The sequence below is a fragment of the Haemaphysalis longicornis genome, unplaced genomic scaffold (genome assembly GCF_048455015.1).
Source record: "Haemaphysalis longicornis isolate Haplotype H1 unplaced genomic scaffold, Haemaphysalis longicornis Haplotype H1 scaffold_12, whole genome shotgun sequence".
Classification (NCBI taxonomy): domain Eukaryota; kingdom Metazoa; phylum Arthropoda; class Arachnida; order Ixodida; family Ixodidae; genus Haemaphysalis; species Haemaphysalis longicornis.
Window position 1 is genome coordinate 9,753,286 of NW_027526225.1, and position 23,417 is coordinate 9,776,702.

The window sequence follows — 23,417 nt, forward strand, 5'->3', positions numbered from 1 at the left end:
GTCTTACTCTGTGGGTATATTTTTACCACGACATTGGCTAAAACAACCTTTTTGAGTGGCTGCTTTATTAGGCTGTTGCCAATTTCCCCGTATGGATGCGTAGCTCTGTGGGTATGTTTTTACCACGAACGCCCACTCTATTACACAATGAGAATGCAGAAACCTTGGTCTAGACAACTTGTCATCAGACCACCTTCCCCCTTGCCGGCCAAAAAATACAGTGGTATCTCGGTGATACAAATTCAGTTTATACAAATTTCGTCGCGATATGAATTTTCAAAATTCCCCAACCAAAATGCATTGTATATAATGTAAAAACATTCGGATCTGTACACATTTATCACTCTGGTGCAGGTGATGCGAACACTCGAGCCACGAGCAGCTGACCGTGGCGGAGACAGGAGGCAAGAGTTGTGATGTGGCTGCACGGCCTTGGTTGTGCACGGGCACAAAGGCATCACTCCTCCACCCCAAGTGTTCTCTAAGCCTGCTCTTTCCCCCTGCCCCTTTCCCTCTATTATCTCTCGCTACATTCTCTTCCCGCTGTCCCTTACGTTTCCACTGGCTACAGCTCAGGTGCCTCGATCTTCCTTTTTATATTATAATTTTTGAATAAACCACAACTGGGGTGGCAATCGGGTGTTCCCTCTTTGTTTCTGACGATGAGTACTCTTGCCATTTGGCGTTCGCATTCCTCGCTTCCCTCTGTGCCCCACGCTCTAGACGTCTTGCCATTGCCTTTGCGTGCTGCCTGCACCGCTTTTGTGCTGATTACGTTTGTGAGTTTGTGTATGCCCATTGCGCCAGCGATCAGGGCGCGTTCTTTTGATGCCTGCGTTGACAATTTGACCCTGCACCCTGGTGGCAGCCTTATGACTTGCGCCACTGGGGAGACGCACGCCTCGTGGTGGCAATTTCGTAGCACTCGCAGCAGCTGGCTGGGCCACCTCCGCGGCGGATAGTTGGTGCAGACTACATTCATTTTATAGTACAGATTTTGTCCACGTTATCAGCTCCTTTCCCGCATGAGCAATTTAGTTTACACCTTGAGCTGCGTTCTAACGAAAGGTTAAAGGCGGTGACTGCAGCTACCTGCAACACTTCACGGCAGGAGCCGACACCATGTTGCCGCCCCCTGTTGCGTGCGCGGCATGTTTCCACGTGCAGAGAACTCATTTTTTTTCATTCTGTGGCGATACAAATATTCTTGCCGCCCCTTGAGATTTGTATCGCCGAGATTCCACTGTATAAGGAAAGCTGGTGTCATTGTTGCACACTTGTTTTATTTCATTTCATTTATTCCATCCTTAAAGGCGCGAGGGCATTACATAAGGGAGGGCAAGTGACGAGGGTATTTAGGCACATTTGGTGCACAATTGGCGTCCTCACGAAGCTTTGGCTTCGCGAACAAGAGTAGACTGATTACAGCACGTTGTATTAAAGAGCTGACAAAGACGTGGTATGTGCGAGCTTAGTAGTTTAGCCACATATTTAACCGTCCCCACTGCTTGAGAAAACAAAATGTAAACAGGGTGTCTAGCAAATTGCCTGATTCAATTTCCCTGACTTTTCCATGTTTTCCATGACCATTTTAGTCAAAATTCCCTGACCTATACAACAGGCGCCATTCTATGGAAATGGTCCGTGAAGCATATAAAAAGCGTACAGAAAACACATTCTATAGTAGGGAAAAACACATGTGTTGCAAGTGCCCCGATTCTCAAATTGCATTTTGATTAACTTCAGTTCGTTCAGCTTGAGGTTTGCTTGCCTTCAGTTACGGCTTCAGGGAGTCTTGCGGGATAGAAGCTTCAAGTCGCACTTCAGCGAGTACCTTTTGGTTTTTTTTCTTGATTGTCCTGGCTCGACATGCAACGTGAACCGCATGGTGCGTTTTTACACGCGATTCGGGCGCGTCGGCGTTGCGCGTGCGATTTTTTGACGCCCGCGTCGACGATTCGCGCGCGCGGCAGCTTCTGCCTCGCTCAGAAAATGACGCGCGTGGCGAGCGGTAGTGGGAGGAGCCTGACGACTTGCGCCAATGGGGAGCCGCGCGCCTCATGGCGGCAGACAGCCGGCTGGCTCCGCCAGATCACGGCCGGACTGGAGCAGCGGCGAGCGCGCACTTTCATGAAACTGCGCGCCCGCCGCTCCTCCAGCCCGGCCGTGGCCAGATATGCTTTGGCTTACCACCCCGGGCAGGTATTGCATGGGCGCTTTCACGAGCGGCGCGGATGATGTTTTATAGTAACGTTTTCGCGCACGTTAAAAGCTCCTTTACCGCACAAGCAACTTCGTGCGTTCCTTGTGCGGCATTTTAGAGAGCGCTTAGAAGCGGTCGCTCGAGCTCCGCGGACGAAGCCGCCGCCTTGTTGCCGCCGCCGGCAGCACCGCGCGCAGCGCGCGGGTGGTTCCGCGGCAGCGTCAGCGCGCCTGTGACGTGCGCGGCGCGTTTTCGCGAGCAGAAAACGCCGCATGCGGTTCATGCTAAACCATGTCGTGTTCCTTTTTGATTATGTAATTCTGGCTCCTCATGTCATAAGAAAGAAGTTCCTTCAAGATTAGCTCCCGAAAAGCGCTGCCTTTTAAAATTCACTGAAAAAAAAAAAAGCGCGTTGTGCGTGTGATTTGGGCACCACACACATCGTCCCTAGGGTGGCTAGGGACGATGTGTCGTCCCTAGCCCCTATCGTCCCTCTGCGCAAGTGCACCCAGCAACCTAAAACCCGCTGCGAGCTGCGTGAACCGCACGCCGAGTTTCGGCACGCGATTCGTGCGCGGTATTTTCACTGCCTCGTCGACGATTTCGTGCATGCGGTGGCTCCTTTCCTGCACAAGTGCGTTTGTGCCTTGAGTAGCATTTTACGATTGTAATAAGCGGTAAAAGCGGCCGTTGGAGCTACCGCACTACTTTGCGACCGGTGCTGCCGCCATGTTGCCGGCGCCTGCCGCTCGGCACACACCGTGCCGAGAAAACGTTTCATGCGGATCACGCTTTCGTCGCCCGCGAACGTGTTGCGTTCGTGTATCTTCTTGGGGGACTCCAACACTGGTTTCCCCTATTCTAAAACAGTGTGGGCAGGCCCCGAAGTGGTTTTCCCTGACTGGTACTACTTTATTGAAAAATTCCCTGACAAATCCCTGACATTTCCCGGTGGTTCAAAATTCCCTGACTTTTCCCGGTTTTCCCGGTCGCTAGACACCCTGGTAAAGACCTACTCCGCCATGCATTACAAAGATGCAAGTCCCATTCAATACACGTCAGTTGCGAAACTCCGCTTCAGAATTTGAGCCATGTGAGCATCTCTGTTTCGTTGAAGCTAAGGGGAAAGTGTATGAGCGTCGCACGTAGGGGACAAACTTTGCTAAATATTTACTCAGCAACGTGACCTAATAAAATACTAAATCTTGCATTTCAAATTAGGAAACATCAAACTAGGCAGTGTTTACTTTATCTTTCCACAGTTTTTCCTTTAGAGCACTTGAGTGCTACTTCAATTTTTTGTCGATAGAAGGCTAGTCAACCTGCCCCCTGCTAGCCCCGTTGTGCCCCCTCAGCGCAGCGAACCAACTCCCGACCGCTTTTTTAAACACTGGACCTATCGGGAGTTTCGCAACTGGTTTGTGTTGAACAACTCTGATAGTAATGAAAGATGCAGACAACGGTGTTTGCGAATCATTTTGTCTTTTGTCGTGCGTTCGCCATTGGCACACAAAAACGGCCTGCCAACCAGCCTTTGCCAAACTGGTTTTGGAGTTGGGTAGGTCACAGGGTTTCATACTAATATACATTAGAGGGAAAGCTGTCGCTGCAGTCACGGGCCACCATGGGCAGCGCCACTGCCGCTAGCGACGTCCCTCGCCTACTTGGATTAGCTAGCCATATGGCTTCTTTTTTGTCTCGAAGCCAAAATCAACAAAAAGGGGTAACATTTTTTTCTTGTTCATGGTGCATAAAGCTTCTACATAATCACTGACAAATTAATCTTCTTTAAGGTTCAATTTTATGATAACAAAACAAATCTGATGGACCTTCCACAGTAATATTGTTGCTTTTTTGCAGCCACAGGCAACTTTTCAGCCTGTTCATGAGCCATGCCAAGGACAAGTGAAACGCTCGCCTTAAAAGCGTGGCTCCCCTAGACACCACCGCCAGATTTCCCTCTAGTATATATTAGTACAGAACTCTATGGGGTAGGGTACCTCCTTGTTTCCCCTCCTCTTGACGACGACGTCTCCGACGATGGTGTACGTCCCGTGCTCAACGTTCCCCAGCAGGTCTCCAATGTCGTCCAGGTTCAGGGACGGGGTCTCCGGCTGTGGAAGCATTGCACAAAGAACCCCTGTTTCAGTCTGCTCACATGACAGTGCAAACATCTACCTGCCTTAGTGTCATCGTCTTCAGCTAAGGGAATGAGAGAGAGAGATAGCAAGAGATAGAGAAGGAGCAGAGAGAGAGAGAGAGAGACAGAGAGCAAGATATGGAGAGATACAGAGAGCAGAAGAAAGAGATAAAGAGAAACAGAGAAAAGGTAGAAAGAGAGAGAGCAAGGGATATAGAGAGCAAAAGTAGATAGATAGAGAGAACAAAAGAGATAGAGATAGAGAGTGCAAAAGATAGAGAGAAACAGAGAGAGAACGTGTACACAGAGAGAGAGAGAGAGAGAGAGAGAGAGAGAGAGAGAGAGAGAGAGAGAGAGAGAGAGAGAGAGAGAGAGAGCAAGGGATATAGAGAAAGGGATAGAGAGCAAAACATAAAGAGAAAGACAGAGGTAGAGATAGAGCAAGAGATAGAGAGATACTCACCAAGTGCTCGATGGGTCCTCCTTTTTTCTCGAGCTCTGCAAGCGCATTCTTGAAAGGCGTCGGAGTTCGGGGCAGGTTGCTGTCCACATTCTCGAGCCGTCTCAGTTTCGGCGTGTGCAGGGGTTCACTGCTGCGGGCATACAAACCCACAGTCAAACAGGCTCAAGGTAAGCTGGGCACCACTGGGATTCAAACTGCTTCAGAACCCTCACAGTCGCATCTAAAGAGGGCAACACATCAGATAACACTAATGCAACGAGCACAAACAAGCAGACCCACCAGGGTACAGCTAGAGCTGTGTGCTCGTCAGCATATTATCAGTGTCTTTTGATTATGTTGGTAGCCTTCTAATGAATGGTGCCTTTTCTTAGGTAAAAGTACAGTTAATCAAGGATGCATGGCCACAGCTGGGGCATTTTGCAGGTTTCCACAACATTGCATTACATTCACTTGCTCTTATTCCGTTCAAAATTTCAATTGTCAGCCAGAGTTCTACGACCCTAACAAAAAGAATTGCAAAGTTGGTATACGCATTTTTAACAAAAGCAAAGATTGAAAAATTAGCAGAGCATTCCTACGGTGATGCCTGCAGTTAATGCGCTATTATTTCCTCAAGTGGGGACACTGGTCTTGAAACAACTTTTCTTAATTTTCAAGTAAACTTTGTGAAACTTGTCAGCCTTGCTGCTTTTCTCCCACTGATTTCAAATGTGGCATTATTTTTTTACCTGGTCAATTAGTTCCCGACATGAGTAGAGGTAATTACCCATTTTTGGAGGAACAATAGACAAAACAGTGTTGGTCATAAAACTGTAATCTTTACATTTTCCAACACTATGAAACCTGGTGAATACAGTAAGAGAATCGGTTTTTTGATGCACCGCTTGGAACTAATTTTACAGCTCATTAAACTTCAGTGTTTGAAATGGGCACTCAAAATGGTTCTTTGCCACTGGTGCACCAAGGTTTAATGAGCTGTAAAATTAGTTCCAAGCGGTGCATCAAAAAGCCAATTCTCTTACTGCATTCACCAGGGTTCATAGTACTGGAAGATATAAAAATTACAGATTACAGCCCTTTAGGGGCTGGGGGCGTTGGCGTCGCCTGTTGTCACCGTCATGCAGTCGTACCCCGCTACAACGAACGCCGCTTCAACGAAATTTCCGCTTCAACGAAATATTTCCAATTCCCCGTCAGCTAGCCATAGAAGTCAATGCAACGAAGTCCTCTCCGCAGCGAACCATTTGTCAGGCTTGCTTTCGCTTCAACGAAATTTTCGATGATTTGGGCTGGGTTTGAACAATTATTTTACAATAAAATAAGCATAGCGCCAGCTATCTGTAACTTTTTATACATTCAGGATGCTTAGTTTCACCGAAAATGCGCGTTGCGACCACACCGCCACCCAAAACAAAACAAAAAATAACTCATAGGCGCACGCCATTGCTTGATGGTGATAACGATGTGGCTGGCCGTCTTTACACGAGGCGCAGGCCCGCTTCGCCAAGGCGGAGCCCCAGAGCTACAGCCAATCCGTATCCAGTTGAAATTGCATGAATGTGCTCCGCTGCTGGCGCGGTGCCGTCATGTATGCGTTGTGAGCAGCTGTCCTTGACGTTTTCCTTCTACCATTCTTCATAGCCAAGAGCGAAAATCATGTTTGCGCGTTTGGTCTTGAAGCCTAGTCATCCTATCTTAGTCGCGAGCGCGCGGTCATGATAAATGCAAGCGCGCGCGTCTTGCCTGCCAAGGTCAGTAGCTGCCGTGCCCTGTCAGAGGATAAGATAACGGCACTGCTCCTGCCACAAGCGAGAGGGGGGCTTCCCACGGCCTAGCAGCTATCTGCAAGTAATCAGCTCGGTGGACACGCCTTGTTGTACAGCGATACGTTTTGCGCCTGCATATCTTCACCCCCCTCCGTAACGCGTTCTTTGGGTGGTGAAAAAAACAGATAACCATTGGTATGTTTGTTATCCGAATAAACATGAGTTATTGCGTGTCACTCCTTTTTCTAAACATTGTATTATGCTGCCAATGTTGCGGAAACGCACGGGGCTATTTTTCTGGCCTTTCCGCAGTGTGTTGGGGCAGATTTCGCCTCAACGAATTTTCGCTTCAACGAAATTTTTCGCACGTCCCGTCAATTTCGTTGTAGCGGGATTCGACTGTAATTGTTGTTTGTCTCATGTAGTCACAGTACTGAAACACTGGGAAACTCGCTTATGCCTCGCGCTAGAGAGCTCCGTGCTTCAAAGACAAGAGACTTTTATAGCAAAGCTGCATACCTCTACTCCCCAACGGTTTCATCTCCATGGGCAGAAACGCCAAGGCACTGAGAGTACACTTGTACACTGCATGCTTCACCCCTCCCCAGGTTTCACGTTAGTGGAGATGGTCCGAAATCTTTTTTTTTTTTTTTTTGCAGCGAGAACTGTCAAACAGGCGCGCCAAAGGGTTGCGGCAGCAAGGTGAGGCGTGCAGTCCATCCCTCACCCGTTGTTCTTTGTGGGCGACTGGCGGGGTGGGAACTCGTGGATGGAAGCGTGTGGGTGCGGAATGTTGCCGCTGCGCACGGGCGTTGAGGTTCGCTGCGGCCCTCCCATCGGGCACATGTTCGGCAGGGTCGGGTTGTTCAGAAACTGTTACGAGAGGGAGAGAGAGGGAGAGAGATAGTTGATTGATTGATTGTGGGGTTTAACGCGCCGACGCAACGCAGGCGATGAGGCGCGCCGTAGTGGAGGGCTCCGGGTTAATTTTGACCACCTGGGGATCTTTAACGTGCGCCGAAATCTCCTACACACGGGCATTTTTGTTTCCTGCCTCTATCAGAAAAGCTGCCGCCGCGGCCGGGAATCGAACCCGCGACCTCGTGCTCAGTTGCGCAACGCAACGCCTTAGCCACTGAACCACCGCGAGAGAGAGGTGGTTACAACGACAGACAGGTTACGACTGCTGCAGACAGGTACCACTGTATACGAGAAAGAGATCAATTGGCCCGTCAGCGAGGAACGGCAACTATTATGGGTCAGTAAGCCTGTGGGATAACATCCACAATGTATGAGGGCTAACAGGTCTTTGAATTATATCTATTCAAGCTATGGTTGTAAAAAATGGGAAGATGTGAGTTGCAGCACGCTCATCACAAATATGAAATACATTTTCATGTAAAATGAAAAGTTTAAATAAAATGTCTACATTTCTTTTTGTAAATTTTGGCAAGCTTTTAGGAAAAGCAGGCTGAATAGAAGCTAGTGATCAGTCTTCTAGCTCTGTTTCTCCGGAGGTTATGGAATCCTAAAGTGCATCGTGGAAAAAAGGGAGTTGAAGTTTACGTGTTCTTTTTCAACGATGAATTTTGGAGTTGTAAAACTTCTGAACTAGAAAAGCTAAAAGTGTCAAACAACCTATATTTCTCCTTAAGCCCCTTTTTTTGCCTAGACAACAAGTGAACACAAATACTCAGATCTATTATGCAGTTTCCTCTAAAAACTTGAAAACTCTCGAGAAAAAAATTTGGATCTATTCTCAACTAATTGTCCAACGTAGTTTTTTTTTTCCATTTGTGTGATAAGGCCTCTATAACACGCGTCTACCAACTTTTACAAGGTTCAGACATCTTGTCACGCCTTTTGCCAAAGACCTAAGACTAAAGACCTTTAACAAAATATTTTTCACGCAGCACACATAACATCATGAAACAATCCCCTCACAACGAGATCCTCGAAAAAAGGAAGGAAGCTCACACTAATGAGCAAGACTTGAAGGTTGCGAAGCTGCACGTAACCTTCACGACCATCACGACGATTTGAGTCTGCGATCGGAGACGATTTGCTGCTTCTTCGCTGTTGCAACGACCTTTACTCCGTCATTGTAGCTATAAGTGCAAGCTTCTTTCATTTTTTTGGAAGTGATAATCATTGAACATCACCTTTGAGGGGCGTACACCATGACGTGTCTTTCTTGGTCCTAGAAAGTATTGCCACAATTACAGTGAACGCAGGAGTACTTCTTGCTCCAAGCAAGTGTTCCCACAATTACGGCAAAAGTTCTTTTCCATGTTTGGCCAATCTCCCTAAGTAAGTATGTTTGGCTTGGCGAACATGCACAGGGGACGCTGGGCGGTCATCGCGAGGCATGCACACATGTGCGCCAGACATTTTAATGTTTTTGTTAAGGGGGGACGCGGCTTTCAACTTCGGAAAAATGACCAAAACATTGTTTTTTTGAAACCCACATATTCGGCTTCTATGTTTCCTATTCTGTGCGTCTGCAAAGTTTTTACGCTGAAAAGCGTCGAAAAGTGGCATAAAAAAATACTTTTGTCAGGCGCGGTGACAAACTATCAGCGCAAAAGGGCGAAAAAACGGCAATTTTCGGAGCTCTCTATCTCCGCAACGGTGCCACCGGGCGCGGCCATTTCGATATGGTCAGATCGGCCGACCGATCGTCTTTCCGGTTCTGCTCGTCTCTTGTATCTTCGTTCATTCACAAACGCACAAACGGCAGAAAAGAAACGACGCACAAACGAAGCTAGAAATAGATGCTGAAGCGCTATTGGTCCTCCGGTCGGGGCGCAGAACAGCGACCCTCCTGATTGGATGTCGCGGGAGCAACGCAAAATGGCGGCCGCCTGTGCTGCGTAGCGAGCGGATTGAGTTCATTTTCGCCGCTTCTCTCGGCCGAGTTTCTGTTCAATCTGTGGTATTCAACACGCACGTTATCGCGATGGGAATGCCAGAGATAACGAGCCAGAGTACGGGAAGTTGTGTGGCTCGAAAGGCGGAGGTCATCGAACGCTTCGTGGTGCGCGTGACTCTACCGTCGCCAGACCTTGGAGGGTGACGCGGTGTGCGCGCTTGCGATAGCGGTTCGTGAAGTGAACTTTTAGTCGGATTTGCGATGTTTACACGCCTAGTTATTGCTGTGTTTTGACTGTGGGCTCGCTAGCCTTGAGAAAGAAACGGTCGACGCGTCAAACGCTGCGGCGCGCACGGCATAGCCGACGCGCATTGGAGCATCACATGACTGGGCAACCGGTTACGATTGAACGCCAGTAGTTGTAATTAACGCCTGCGACGTTAGATTTAATCTTAAAAGCGACCTGACCAGCCATATCAGGTATAATCATAGTTCGATATGTCGCGGTAAGCGTGCGCTGCGATGCGCGCGAGCCATATTGCCTTTCTTGCGCAACATTTCCCGTGCACTTCTAATAATCATGCAAACAGGTTTGAAATAGGAATATAGGAATACAGTCTACGCTCGTTACAGCGGATCCGGCAACAACGGACTTTCGGTTACAACAGACCATTTCTGTTGGTTTGTCTGGTACCCATGCATTTTAAATGGAGTCCACTCCGCTCACAACGGACCCGGCTAGAGCAGACTATCGGCTACAACAGACTAAATTTTAGGCGAAAATTGTTTAGACTGAACGTTTATAGCGGACTTCCGCGGGGCCGGCGCCCGGTGTGCTTTTTCGTTTATTTTGGCAAGAAAACTATTATGTCTGGCAACATTGCTGGCAGCCGGGTCGTTGGCGCAGCCAAGCCAAGCCAGTGGCTTTTTTTTTTTGTGCGACCAGCGGCATGAGCGGCAGGGTAGCTGATTTCACTGTCGGATAAATTAAGCGTAATTAACGTTGTTGAACACGAGGAAAAACAGGCTGACATCGCCAGAAGTACAGGCCTTTCTAAGCACAGTGTCCGCTGTACCATCAAGAACAAGGCCGCTGCCGATAAACGCGACTCCGGTGAGATTGAAAACAGGGCAATCGAATACTCGAAGTGGTGTACTCGGAGGCGAGTCTGCCCTCGTCAGTTTTTGTATGAAATAAAAAACTCGGGTTCAGAGAAGTTCGGCTTTTATTATTCCCACGCATGCATCGTTCCCGTTCCGTTCGGTGAAAAAGGTAAGAAATGCCTCAAGTAGGGGTTGTTCCCCATCCATTGTGTGCAATCTGCCGTAACCGTGCGCAGTCCAACTGGTCTAACTTTCGATTTTACAGCCGACCGTCATCAGATTATTTCATTACATCTGTTTCAATGACCAGAATAAAATCGCTAAAAATGTGGAATCTGCCTTGAGGGAACGTCAGGCAGCGATCCGATTTGTTTGACGAACGGTTTCGGGAAAACCTGCCTCGTCGTGACGGGATTTAAAAGAGCCTAGCTAATGCTGATGGGCACAACTGATGTTTTATAGCTGGTTTATAATTGCGCCTAGTTATATTCTTGCGTTATTTGCTCAGCTTATCTTGCGTCTTTACACGCTTGACCACATGCGCTAGGCCTTTTCGAAGCGCCGGTGCTAAGTTTTGGAAACGGTGTTTACGCGATTCTTTGCCCTCGCGCGAACACTGTGTAGAGGTGCCGCAGGCGTGTAGAAAGAACAAAGTGTATATACTATGCATGCAATATCGGTCAAAAGTACTCACTGTAGAGCTCATAGCCCCCCCCCCCCCCCCCCCCCCCCCCCCCCCCCCCCCCCCCCCCGTCGGATACTGCATACTTCGGCTACAGCGGACGTTTTTTTCCGGATTCAGAGCGTCCGTTGTAACGGGCGTAGACTGTAAACACATGTTCTCTGCCTTAAAAATTTACCTTACAGTTACAGGATTTAACAGTGATTTTTGTAGGGAAATTATTGATACCATACTGGCTTTGCTGCGAGAAATATTGGATGCCTTGAATGTCAATTGAAAGTAGTAAAAAAATATGCTCTTGCATTGAAGTTGGGAGTTATGCAGAATACTCTACCAAGCTTCAAAGTAGCTCATTTTCATCCTTGTGGTATGCAAACTTTTGGCAATGAACACCTGCACGTATGAGTACTAAGTTGCTGTGCCAGGCAAGATGATAAAACAAAAAAAAGCCAAAAATGTTCAAATTTAAGTAGAAAAAATGCTTAACTTGTTGTCATGGTGACAACACTGCAAAAGGAGGTTGTCCAGTGCGATACAGCCAACCAGCTAACCTACTTTGCATTGAAAGCCCATTGAAACCCATCTTCCCCTCCGTTTGGTTTGCAAAGGGGGTATGTACTCTTCACAGAGGAGCTGAAAATGATGTTTTCTGGAAAGAGAAAGGCTGTAAAAGGCACTCCAATTTCAAGGCAAGGCCTTCCAGAAGCCCCATGTTCAAAAGGACATGAAAGGCTGCAACCGTGGCGACTTTTGATAAGTGAAACCTATGTTGCAACTTCGGAAGCCGTTTTCTCAAAACAGTTTTTTATGCCACCTATGTCGCTTGTACCAGGGATTTCTTCGTGACCACTGGGTCTATTTTGATTCCGTTTCTTGCATTACATTCCTTGATGAACAGTTCAGGGCGTGACACTTTTGGTTTTCCAGATTTGTTTTTTGTGACTTTTTTATTCAAATAGTCGTTCACAGTCGACATGCCTGTTGCACATTAACCTCTAAAAAAATGAAAAGTAAAAAATATTGTTTTGTAAAAAAAAAATTCTGAAACTGTCACGACCTCGCCCATTCATGTGGGAATGCAAAGCACTTCGAACAAGTTTTCTATCGTGTTTTATAAGTCGCTCAAGCTCGGTACAAGCGGAACAGAAAGAAAATTTAATAAATAAAAAAGTTATCAAAATATTATCTTGAAATTTTTATGGTGTTATCACAGAAGCATTTCCAGTTGCTGTGCCAATTTTCATCAAAATCCACTCAGAAATAAAAAAGTTGATTTTGAAAGCCACGTCCCCCCTTAACTGCCGGGCGGTCATCGCGAGGCCCCCGCTCATGTGCGCATGCTAGGCAATTTCTTGCTATTTTTAACCACAACACTAAAGATTACGACTTGCTAAACAGTTTCACTATTAAAAAACGAAAACGTGGGCTAGATTCCATGCCCGAAAACGAGAAATACGTGAGCAGCAGGTCAGAGTGGCATTCAACCGCACCTGGGACGGTGAGAAGGGCAGCGACTTCTTGGGTGTGGTCTCTTGGCGACCGCGCTGGCCTGCAAGCAAGCTTCCCCGCTGGTCTCGTACGCCCCGCAGCAAAGCGTGCTGCTCAGCCATAGGCACAACAAGCATGCCGCCGCCGGCCGCCTTGGCCTGGTGCATCTGGACAGCAAAAGAGGGAATAATAAAACATGCTGATGTTGGAAAAACAAACAAACAAAAACTTTGCCATCCTTTCCTAAAGAAAGTTGAGAGGGGCGCGAAAGCTTTTTTACATCAAAAGTGCGTCGAAACCTTCACTAAAAGTGCATCCAACTTTTCATGAAAGTGCGTCCAAATCGACTGTCAAACCCTCAAAGACCCAAATCGCAAACTAAGAAAGAAAAGAACCTATGCGACGATTTTTCATGCACTAAGGAAACACATACACGAACAATCTACATATATACTGTTACGTGGTTTATGAGATAAAGGCATACTGTTGTGCACTTTCTTCATGACTGATGCGCATATCATCCTATCCAGAACCGTTCTTTCTGTGCAATTTTCAAGTAACCGTTCTGACACAAGTCCCGTTTCACGCACACGCAGTGTGTCCGGAGATGTTATCAGAGCTTTTCGGCTCACCAACCGCTCTATGGGGAAATGCATGTTTTTTTACAGGATTCCACAGTCCCACTATGAAAGCTTTCGCTTAAAACATAATAATAATAATAATAATAATAATAATAATAATAATAATAATAAACCAAACAAACAACATAAAAAAATGCGGCCTGTCAGACTGCTTACATGCTTTGAATATGGCAGTGATACGGCTTCCTTCACAAAACATTACTGCTACATAATGTGTGCTATGCTGGTTTCATGAAGCTACCTTGAAGAAGCCATGAAGACAATACAGTAAAACTTTGCGCAGCTTCAAACTTGAAGCTCACTCAGCTGCATCCCAGTCACGGCGGCCATTTATTTAACAAAAAAAAAAAATGCAAGAAACATTAAAAAGCTTTCAAATTTCCCACTAAACTAACGTGTTATGGGCAGGAGAGACATAATATGGGGCAATACTAAAACCATATCGCACAAACAAGATTTTCTGATGTCAGAGAGATATCACTGGAGACTGGCCGGAGAGTTGCCACTGCTTCCTCTGTTTGTTTTTAATATCTGGATTAGTTGTTTGAAGTTTGTGGCAAAATTGGTATCTCTGTTATCAGGTCAAATCAAAACAGTTTTTTTTAACGAACCAAAATTTGTCTCTGTGGTCCCCTGTAATTATGCTTTGCCCATTCCCAAGAGGACGCTAAACTCCTCGGCGAGGCGCGCACGTACCGAGGGGAAGCCCTCGACGTCCACCTCGATCTCCTCGACTTCGGTGCTGATGGCCACCTCATCAAATGTGGTGCTGTCGGCCTCCAGGTGGCTGTAGTCGGAGTCGTGCGACTGCGACGACCGCTGCACCACACCGAGAGATGGCAGAGAAGAAGAAAACTTGGGTAAACTTCCTTCTTACAAAGTGTTGGCGAGAGTACAGGTGTATTCAAACGCACACGCACACAATCTTGTACTCTGTTGGCTGCTTGCTCTTGAATATGGGGATAATAAGCACGCTCTCTTATTGTCCTTCAATAACTGCAACCACATACAGTTTTTCATGTGGGATCAAATTTTGTACATGCATATCATTTCATTTACTGAACCCGCGTCCTTGGAGCCCTTATACGATATGGATGTGGACGCCTTAATGAGCGATATGAACTTTCTACGTTCTTAAGAGGAGAGGAGAAGTGTCTGACCAGCCGCCTGCGCTTCCCCCTGCGCAGGATAGGTGGCGTGACAAGTCGAGAGCTGTTCCCGCCTCCGCTGTTGCTCCCGCTCAGCGACGTGGAGGAGGAGACCACGGGCGGCATTTCCGATACGGTGCACACTGACGGGATGTTGGTCAGGTCTCGCAACAGCCGATGCTCAGCAGCTTCGAGAGGGGACAAAAAAAAAAAGGGAGGGGAAAAGAGACATTCAGGGTTAATCCCACTTTCGAAGGAAGTGGTAGGGACGTAGCACGTGACAACAGGAGATGGGTGTGGCCCCGTGCGTACACGAATGGACACGCATACACTTCTTATTAATCCACTCCTCAGATGATGCCCCTGTTGAGGACAGCGAACATGAACACACTTTCTGGTAGGAGAGACACTCGCCCATCGCAATTAACGATATGTTGCAATCTAGGCTAAAACAATTCAGTGGAGATAAAAATTGTTCGATAAAAACACCGGTAATGAGAACGAGCAACAACAGGTGGACTATCCGTTTGACTGAGTGCCTCCCAATAAACCGCAAGTGCAATAGGGGTCGGCCGAGAACTCGATAGAGAGATGAGCTCCGAAAATTTTGGGGAAAAACGTTGACTCAGCTAGCACTCAATAGGTGTGGCTGGAGAACTTAATCTTAGGGAGAGGCTTTCGTCCTGCAGTGGACACACACAGGCTTACAATGATGATGATGATGAATTCTCATTGAGCCCTTGAAATCTCATCGCGCATGATTTCGATTTGCCACATCACATGACTATATGGCTGCTCAAGGAAGGAACTAAGCCCAGTAAGCGATGCTCAGCCCAGGCCGAACGACTTGGTGGGCTACTTGGTAATGTGGCTTGAAATGGGGTTGCAGCGCACTCAAACAAGGACACACCAAGGAAAAACGAGGGGGAACAACACTGATACTTTCTTTTCTTTCCCGAATTTTTCTTTTTTTACTTTCTTCTTGACATTTCATTAGGCAATTCCTTGTCCACGTGGGCTGTACCCCATCTCAACCCCTCTATGCAATGTCAAGGCCGCAAGTCTGTACACAAACAGGCAATTCATCAGCAAAAGAATGACAGACATCGAACAACTGGTGCTGGGGCTTTATCTTTGCATTTCAACAGGAATTGACGAGTATGTCGCAGTCTCTAGTGTAAGGTAGTGTAGTGCAGTGCAGTGTAGTCCAGCAAAGATGCTAGATGCGCGTGATCGGAGCTCGCTTGGACCTGTGCTCGCACTCTTTGCTACACTAGAAACTCGGCGCCACTCACCGGCATCTTTCCGGCAGCCGACGCTGAACTTCACCGGTGTGACGTGAGGGGTGACGCCCGTGCCTTCCACAAGGTCCAGCGCCGTTAACTGTCCGAACGAACCGTTGCTGTCGGAGCCTACGATGGGGCTCCGTGCCGTCGCCGACTCCAGCTCCTCCACGTTGATGTCTCTGCATCGCAGATTTCAACAATTGTGGGTGTTCGTTGTGACAGTACTTACGAGGGAAGGCTCCACCCAATGTAGTAAAACTTCCAAATCCATTGACCGATTTCGCCCCTATATTTATCGCTAATTTGACCCTAGTGCCATGATGACGTCACAAGGGGGGCATACCCGACAAGAACTAGAATACAAGTGGGGATACAATTAGAGGGGCCATGAAGACTAAATAAAAGCTTGGTTCATTAAAAACACTCACAAAATTCGAGCAAATAATGGAGGTATTAAGGACAAATGATGAGGCAGTGGCGACTCCCCGCCCACTTTCAGGTGATTTTTCTACGATGTGATAGAATTTTGAAGCTTTTGAATACTTTTTGAAATTTTGTTGTAAAGAAAACTTTTTGTGTGGCTAGAATGAAGCTGAGTGAGCTACCAAGCACTAGTTGTTTCAACTTGAATGAAGTTCTATTTTGTTTTCACGTCCCCTTTAAAGAAAAATTTACTTGTCAACTATGGTGGCTACGTGCTTCGATTTCCAGTGGAGCTCTTAACCACACACACAACACTCACATACACACACGCACACACACCCACATTGTTCAAACCAGTGTCCACTTGCCCCTGACAGGCTTGAGATAGGTCTGGACAATGGATGATACTGGAGATATCACAACTGATCTAGAAAAATGTTGTCAGTATAAAAAGCCAACACAACTTCTCACCACCGCACTGTTTGAGTTGGCAATGCAGTCACTGATGTTTGATGAATTTTGGCCACTGCAACCCAAAAACCTCTACAAATAGAAAAACTTTAGGGAAGCTTGCTTGGGGGTGGTAGCCAGCGTCACTCCAGAATACCGGTCTGGAGTGGTCATCGCACCAGCCCGGTATTCTGGAGGTCGTGGGTTCGGATCCCACCCGGCAGGCACTTTTTCTCCACTTTCTTTCTGTCTTTCCAAATTCTTTATCTGTTTCAATGACCTACCACATCCTCCCCTTTGCTTTCCGAGGTTTTCTTGACTGCAACCCTTATTTCTGTCTTAATTCAACGAGCCCCTCATTTCCTATTCTGATTCGCTATATATATATATATATATATATATATATATATATATATATATATATATACACACACACACACACACACACACCCACAGACACACACACACACACTGAGGTTCGAATATTAGGTGGGGTATGTATGACTTTGAGACTGCGGACTCTGGAAAAAAGAAAACTCTCCTTATATTCGAATAAATACGGTAGTTTCCCACTTTGTGATGTGACGCTCTACATCATGGAATAAACTAAGTGAGAAAAACGGCATCTTACTGTTTGCTTCTAATTAACCAAAATATCGTTTGTCGCCAGACAGATGCCAAAAAAAAGCTCTGAAACATCCGTTACAGGTCTAAGAAAAAAGTATTACCATTGACGTCTCTTTAGGCAAAAGCTATTAAGTCTGGGACAAGCACAAAAAGAAGGTCAAACTTAGGATTTCTAGTAGCAACAATCAACAAAACTTACCCCCCCACGGACGTCACAATAAACACACGACTACTCATACATTGCTGACTTCTTAACTCAACGCCAAGCTATTATCCGGGTAGGAGATGTTCAATCTCAGCCTATTGCACTGGGTGATCGGGGCACGCCTCAAGGTTCCGTCCTCTCTCCACTACTTTTCAATCTGGCCCTCCTGGACTTACCCCATCAACTCGACGCCATCCCGCACGTTCATCACGCACTTTACGCTGATGACATCACAATATGGACAGACACTGACTCCATTGGAAAAATCCAAGACTCACTTCAACAGGCTACGGATGTCGTTAAGAAATATGCCTCATCAGTCGGGCTTCAATGCTCGCCACAAAAATCGGAACTTATCGTCGTACGCAAACATCCCCCTGCTTCACACATTGAACCGATTTGTATCCACCTCGATGGCCATACCATACGACCCAGCTCCTCACTTCGAATTTTAGGCCTAATCATCCAGGCCAACACGCGTAATGATCAAACTTTATTGAAGCTCTCCAAGGCGTTTCAGCAAGTCTCCAACATGCTTCGACGCGTTTCGAACCGCTGCCGGGGCATGAAGGAGAAAGATCTCATTCGACTGGTTCAAGCTCTCCTGATTTCGCGAGTAACCTATGTAACACCTTACCTTACCCTCACCAAAAGTGACACAGAAAGCATTGATCGATTAATCCGGAAAGCTTTTAAGCAAGTATTAAATCTACCTATGAACACTTTGACGGCCCGTCTCCTACAACTTGGCCTCCACAATACGGTATCCGAGCTTATTGAAGGTCACCTATCAAGCCAACGGCTCCATTTAACACAAACACCTGCAGGGCTAGCACTCCTAAACAGCCTTCATATCACATGCCCGCAATCTACTGTCTGTCAGCCCCTCCCTGACCATTGGAGAAGTAACATCCAGGTTCGCCCTTTACCCAAAAATATGCACCCTGACCTCCATCCCGGCCGCCGACAAGCCCGAAGCCAAGCACATGAGAATATTTATGGAAAAAGAACAGATGTCGCCTATACGGATGCTAGTACCTACCCTAATGGTCAACACAAAGTAGCCGCAGTCACCACAAAGGGCGCCCTCATTACCTGTGCATCAATCAAGACATCATCAACCTGGGTTGCCGAGGAGCTAGCTATAGCCTTAGCCCTCATACACACGAAGTACCCAATCATTATTACGGATTCCCAAGCTGCCTGCCGAAGCTTCTTAGCCGGGAGAGTGGCCCCTTCTACTTTAAAGCTACTTTTACCACACCAACCCAGCCGGAAAGTTAATATCATCTGGACTCCTGGCCATTCCTCCCTGACGGGCAACAACTTTGCTCATCAGCAAGCCTGCGCCCTTTCTCTCCAGGCTTCCGAGGAAACCACATCGTTAATCCCGCTCGTAACGTATCAGGACATCACGCAATATTACCGGTCCGACAGACAACACTTCCCTCCTCCTCACCCTGCACTATCCAAGGAAGAAGAATCGCTGCTCCGCAGACTACAAACCAATACCTTTCCTCACCCAGTTCGCCTGCATCGTATATTTCCAACTCAATACTCTGCTGTATGCCAGTTTTGTTCACAACCCGGAACTCTAGCTCATGTTATAATACAGTGTGTGTACAATCCCAAACTTCCACCTCTCCGATCCCCTCGTCCCACCCCTGAGCTGTGGGAGAACCTGGTGACCAGCGACCGTCTGGACGTCCAGCAGCTCCTGGCATCCAGAGCGAAGGCTCTCTGCTCACTTGATGGATTCCCGGACTAGGGAACCACTCCCACTTTAGAAAGCTCAAATAAACGTTTTCTCTCTCTCTCTCTCTCTCACGACTACAACATGAGGGTTCGCTTATTTTTTTCTGCAGATTTTTAACCAAACAAATCACCCCTAACCAGAGCTCGCTACGCAATAGAAATGCGACTTTACTATGAAGTCTTTTCTTTTTAATTTAAAAAAAAAAAAAAAAAAAAAAAAAAAGAAAGAAAATTCACATATGATATGTGCATTTCATTTTACGAATCAAATTCAAATAGGTCCAACATCCTGCACAATCTGACTTATAACAACAATTAATAACTGACACCCACCACGAGTTATAAAATTTATATCAACGAAAAAAAAAAAAAATCGGCTGCCGTACGGACAAGGCTCCCGTACAGGAGCCTTGTTCACAATCTGTGAACACAATCTGTGAACAAGGCTCTTGTGAACAAGGATTGTGAACAATCCTTCACAATCATTCACAAAGATTCTGTTACACATTCCTTGTAAATGATTGTGAAGGATTGTTTACCATATTTACTCGCGTAATGATCGCACTTTTTCTCCAAAAAAATTGATGCAAATTTAGGGGTGCGTTCATTACGCGGGGTAAATTTTTCGCCAAAAACTTTTGAGCACAGAAAAGGCAAACAAGTTGCGGGTGGAAATTTTTACAATAGGTCTCGTGAACCTAATAAAATAATAAATAAAAACGTAATAAATTCTCCGCACACCACCGCCAGCCGGTTTGCAAAGTGACGCAAAATAGTGTTTTCATTAATTACAGAACGCGCCGGAACAAGTTTGATGCGAGGTGACAACAGGGTGACCAATAAGTCACTGCCGCTGTCACTGTGCGCGACATCAACACAGACATGGGGGTCGACGCAGCAAGGTGAGCGCATTTTTTTCTTTGTCTTGTCAGTACATTATGTGCATTTAGTGAGAGTTTCTTCCTCATCAATATTGAACGCATGCTTTCTGATATCGCTAATATGGGCAAGTCGGCGGCACTAACGTGGTCATGTCCGCTTTGAAAGGGAAGGAAGCAGAGGTAAGCACGATCATCATCAGCTCGATTTGGCACACATACGACATACTACTGCGGCAAGTTCAGGGTGCGTTCATTGCGCGGGAAATTTAAAAAAAAAATCGAATTTTGACGACAAATTTCAGGGGTGCGATCATTACGAGAGTGTGATCATTATGCGAGTAAATACGGTACAATGCTTGTTAGCAGATTGTGAACAAGGCTCCCATACAGGAGCCAAAACATCTTTTTCCCTTTTTATAAACACTTATGGTCGGCATCCGTTTTTAATTCTTGCTCACAATACTTGTGAATGATTGTGAAGGATTGTTCACAACCCTTGTTCACAAGAGCCTTGTTCACAGATTGTGCACAAGGCTCCCGTACAGTAGCCAAAAACGAAACGCCTTTTTTCGTTTTTATAAACACTTGTGGTCGGCGTCAGTTTTTAATTGTTGTCATGCACTTTCCCGACCAGATGGGCCTCCATCCAACTCTCGATTTCAATCTGCCTTATAACTGCACGCAGAAATCCTGGGCACAGATTAGAGTGCAGGGTGCCAATCAAACGCATTGAACATTTTAGTTAAATTCCACTTTTCACCCACTTGGCAAGATGACGCAATCTGACAACAGGTGACTGGTGCATTCCACACACACATACACACTCAAGAAAACAGACACATACACCCTCCTTTCGAATCCCACTTCTGCCAATAATCACTGATACACAGCATCTCTCTTCAAGAAGTACAACAGCGAGACTCTCTGCTGGCTCGTCTCAGGAAGGAAGTCCCAGTGACAATTTTTTTCCTGCTATTGACTGGACGTTGGCCAAGACAGCGATGACAAACGTTTTCGGAAACTTAAGTTTGCTTACACGATTTGAGAGTGAAAGCCAGCGATTATCAAAGCTTCTCCACTGCTGCATCATGTTTGTGAGTCTTTCTTTGCCTTTGCTTCTCCATCTTTCGACGCAAATTGCTCCGACAGGCAGACTGGCCGCAGAATGGCCGCAGACTGGCCGCAGACTGGCCACGTCACAGCGCACACACCAGGCTAATTCTCGTTCCATCCTGCCAGGGTGCCGGGTTAGTGCCGTGGCTGTTGCCCTGGAGACCCAGGTTCAAATAGCACACGAACCCAATTTATTTCCTCCTTGCAGCAGCGGCAATTCTGGTGCTATTCGTGCTGATGCCGTCAACTATTACAACTGCTTTTCGCGTTTGATGAGATGCCTAAGCAATTCACCTTAATGAAAATGGTACGCCATAGTAACCTACCACGCAACGTCAGCGAGGATTTTCCTAAATGAATTTCACACCCGTCTGGGGTAATTCCGTCACTCACGGCTGCCACACTCAACTCACTTGAGCGGGGAGAGCAGGTCGTTGATGTCGATGTACTCCTCTTCCCGCGGTGGACTGGCCGCCTCCGTCTTGATCACGACTGGCACAAGAGCCTCGACCACGGTACCGCCGGTCGTTGAGAGGGCGGCCGCAAAGTCCTCCGGCTGCCAGAGCGACTGCTGCGACGACCGGGTCACTCGTGGCCGTAGACCGTCGTCCGCGGCCGTTATAAGCCCCACCGACGGGTATGTTGGGTACTCTTGTACTTGCGAGTAGCTGATGGCGTACTCCTCTGCGGTGATCAAGAAGACAATTGGATTGTGATAACTGGAAGGTAATTCAGTGAAAGTGTTGTCAGAGGGTGCTCACGATGGCAGTGTGCGATTGACAGGACAACGTTGTCGGGGACTTTAAGAGCATGTACCCTTGCAACACAAAGGGGTTTTAAAGACCGATTCTCGCACTTTTTTTCTTTTCAATATAAAAATGCCTTCAAAGGTGCCATTTTGCTTGCAACATTGTCATTCTCTACTTCCAACCTTCCGGCCTCGCAAGCACACCTACCCTGTATAAACTGTGTGTGAACAAAGTGAAAGCCGATGATAACAATTAAAGAAGTCAATGTCTAAATTCTGGTGCAGTGACAGCATACAGCTGCAGTGCAAACCAGCACGATGTCACTGCAAGTTTCTCGAGTGACTTCAAGTGGTGCCTAACGTTTTCTATTGTTTCAGGCTTTACAGGCGTCCCCTTATAAGTGAAGGCAGCGACAGGAAAAGTGATTTAAACATTCACACATTCCGCAAGTGCCACTTTAACATCATAACTAAACCCTCTTTCAACTAATTACGCATGAAATGCTACCGCTCTTTCAACAGTAAAAGAAAGCTTATTTATACTTTGTACAGACCATGCAAGTTTGATTCTGAACTTTTTCTTTTCAATACAGTGAACTTTGGGATAGACTATAGCAAAAATTAGAGGGTTTTGGGACAAGGAAGCTTAAATACAAGAGGGAGAAAATTTAGAGGTCCTTTCTCAAATTGGACAAATCAATCAACTCCCAAGAATTGATTGCAAAATACTCAGCAAGCAGCTTCTCCAATACTACAGATGAGAAAAAAAAAAAAAAATCTCCATAGAAGGTTTTTATCACCTACCAGAACCTTCTTTCCATAGAGAGACACCTAAGTTACTCTTTGGGAGAAATTGTAGCTCCGTGAACCAATTATAACTTAACACTTTCGTGACCGCGGCTATTCCCATTGATAGTTTGTTATCTATGAATACAAATTCAAATTTTGGCGCTCTCCAAGCGCTTCTGGGCAGCTAACGCCATCCAAAGGGTAAAAGAAGAAATATTTCATCAGTTTCGCTTTCGAATTTCTTCTCTCCGCCACAGGGGGTGCTTTTAAAGCTCCTTCACAGTCACGTGGTTGCAGTTGCGGCATAAATGCCGCTTGGCTATGCTCCACCGGGAGCGGCGAATGTTTATTTTATTTATTTATTTATACATACTGCAGCCCCTATTAGGGCTATTGCAGGAGTGGACATACAAATGATCAGGTGATAACAAGCAGGAACAAAAACACGAGCGTATGGCACAAATTTGTGGTTCACAATACTACACAAGATACACAGGGGTGAGACAGCTGAATCAGATTTGGGAGCAGTTTTTGGAGCAGCAAAATCTCGATTTTGGAGCAGAAGAACCTTGATTTGGAGCAGAATGATGACATTTATTATGTCACCTTAGGAGCCTAAAAATCAAATTTTTG

At 46.5% G+C, this 23,417-nt stretch overlaps 2 protein-coding genes across 4 annotated transcripts in view; both read right to left on the reverse strand.

The window, feature by feature from the left end:
- The window catches only part of LOC144162234 (uncharacterized), a 16,203-nt gene extending 13,992 nt beyond the window's left edge, over positions 1-2,211 (reverse strand). The window contains exon 1 of the mRNA XM_077692696.1: positions 2,191-2,211. Within this exon, the coding sequence (XP_077548822.1) occupies positions 2,191-2,211 (21 nt within the window). The remainder of the gene's footprint in view (positions 1-2,190) is intronic.
- Positions 2,212-4,149: 1,938 nt separating this feature from the next.
- The window catches only part of LOC144162408 (myb-related protein B-like), a 79,283-nt gene continuing 60,015 nt past the window's right edge, over positions 4,150-23,417 (reverse strand). For 2 of the 3 annotated variants that reach the window (XM_077692922.1, XM_077692920.1), the window contains 8 exons: positions 21,661-21,931; positions 15,803-15,972; positions 14,520-14,695; positions 14,056-14,178; positions 12,721-12,885; positions 7,300-7,445; positions 4,807-4,936; positions 4,150-4,317 (listed from right to left, as the gene is read on the reverse strand). In XM_077692922.1, the coding sequence (XP_077549048.1) occupies positions 4,165-4,317; positions 4,807-4,936; positions 7,300-7,445; positions 12,721-12,885; positions 14,056-14,178; positions 14,520-14,695; positions 15,803-15,972; positions 21,661-21,931 (1,334 nt within the window). In that variant the 3' untranslated portion in view covers positions 4,150-4,164. The remainder of the gene's footprint in view (positions 4,318-4,806; positions 4,937-7,299; positions 7,446-12,720; positions 12,886-14,055; positions 14,179-14,519; positions 14,696-15,802; positions 15,973-21,660; positions 21,932-23,417) is intronic. The other variant, XM_077692921.1, reaches the window with a different exon arrangement.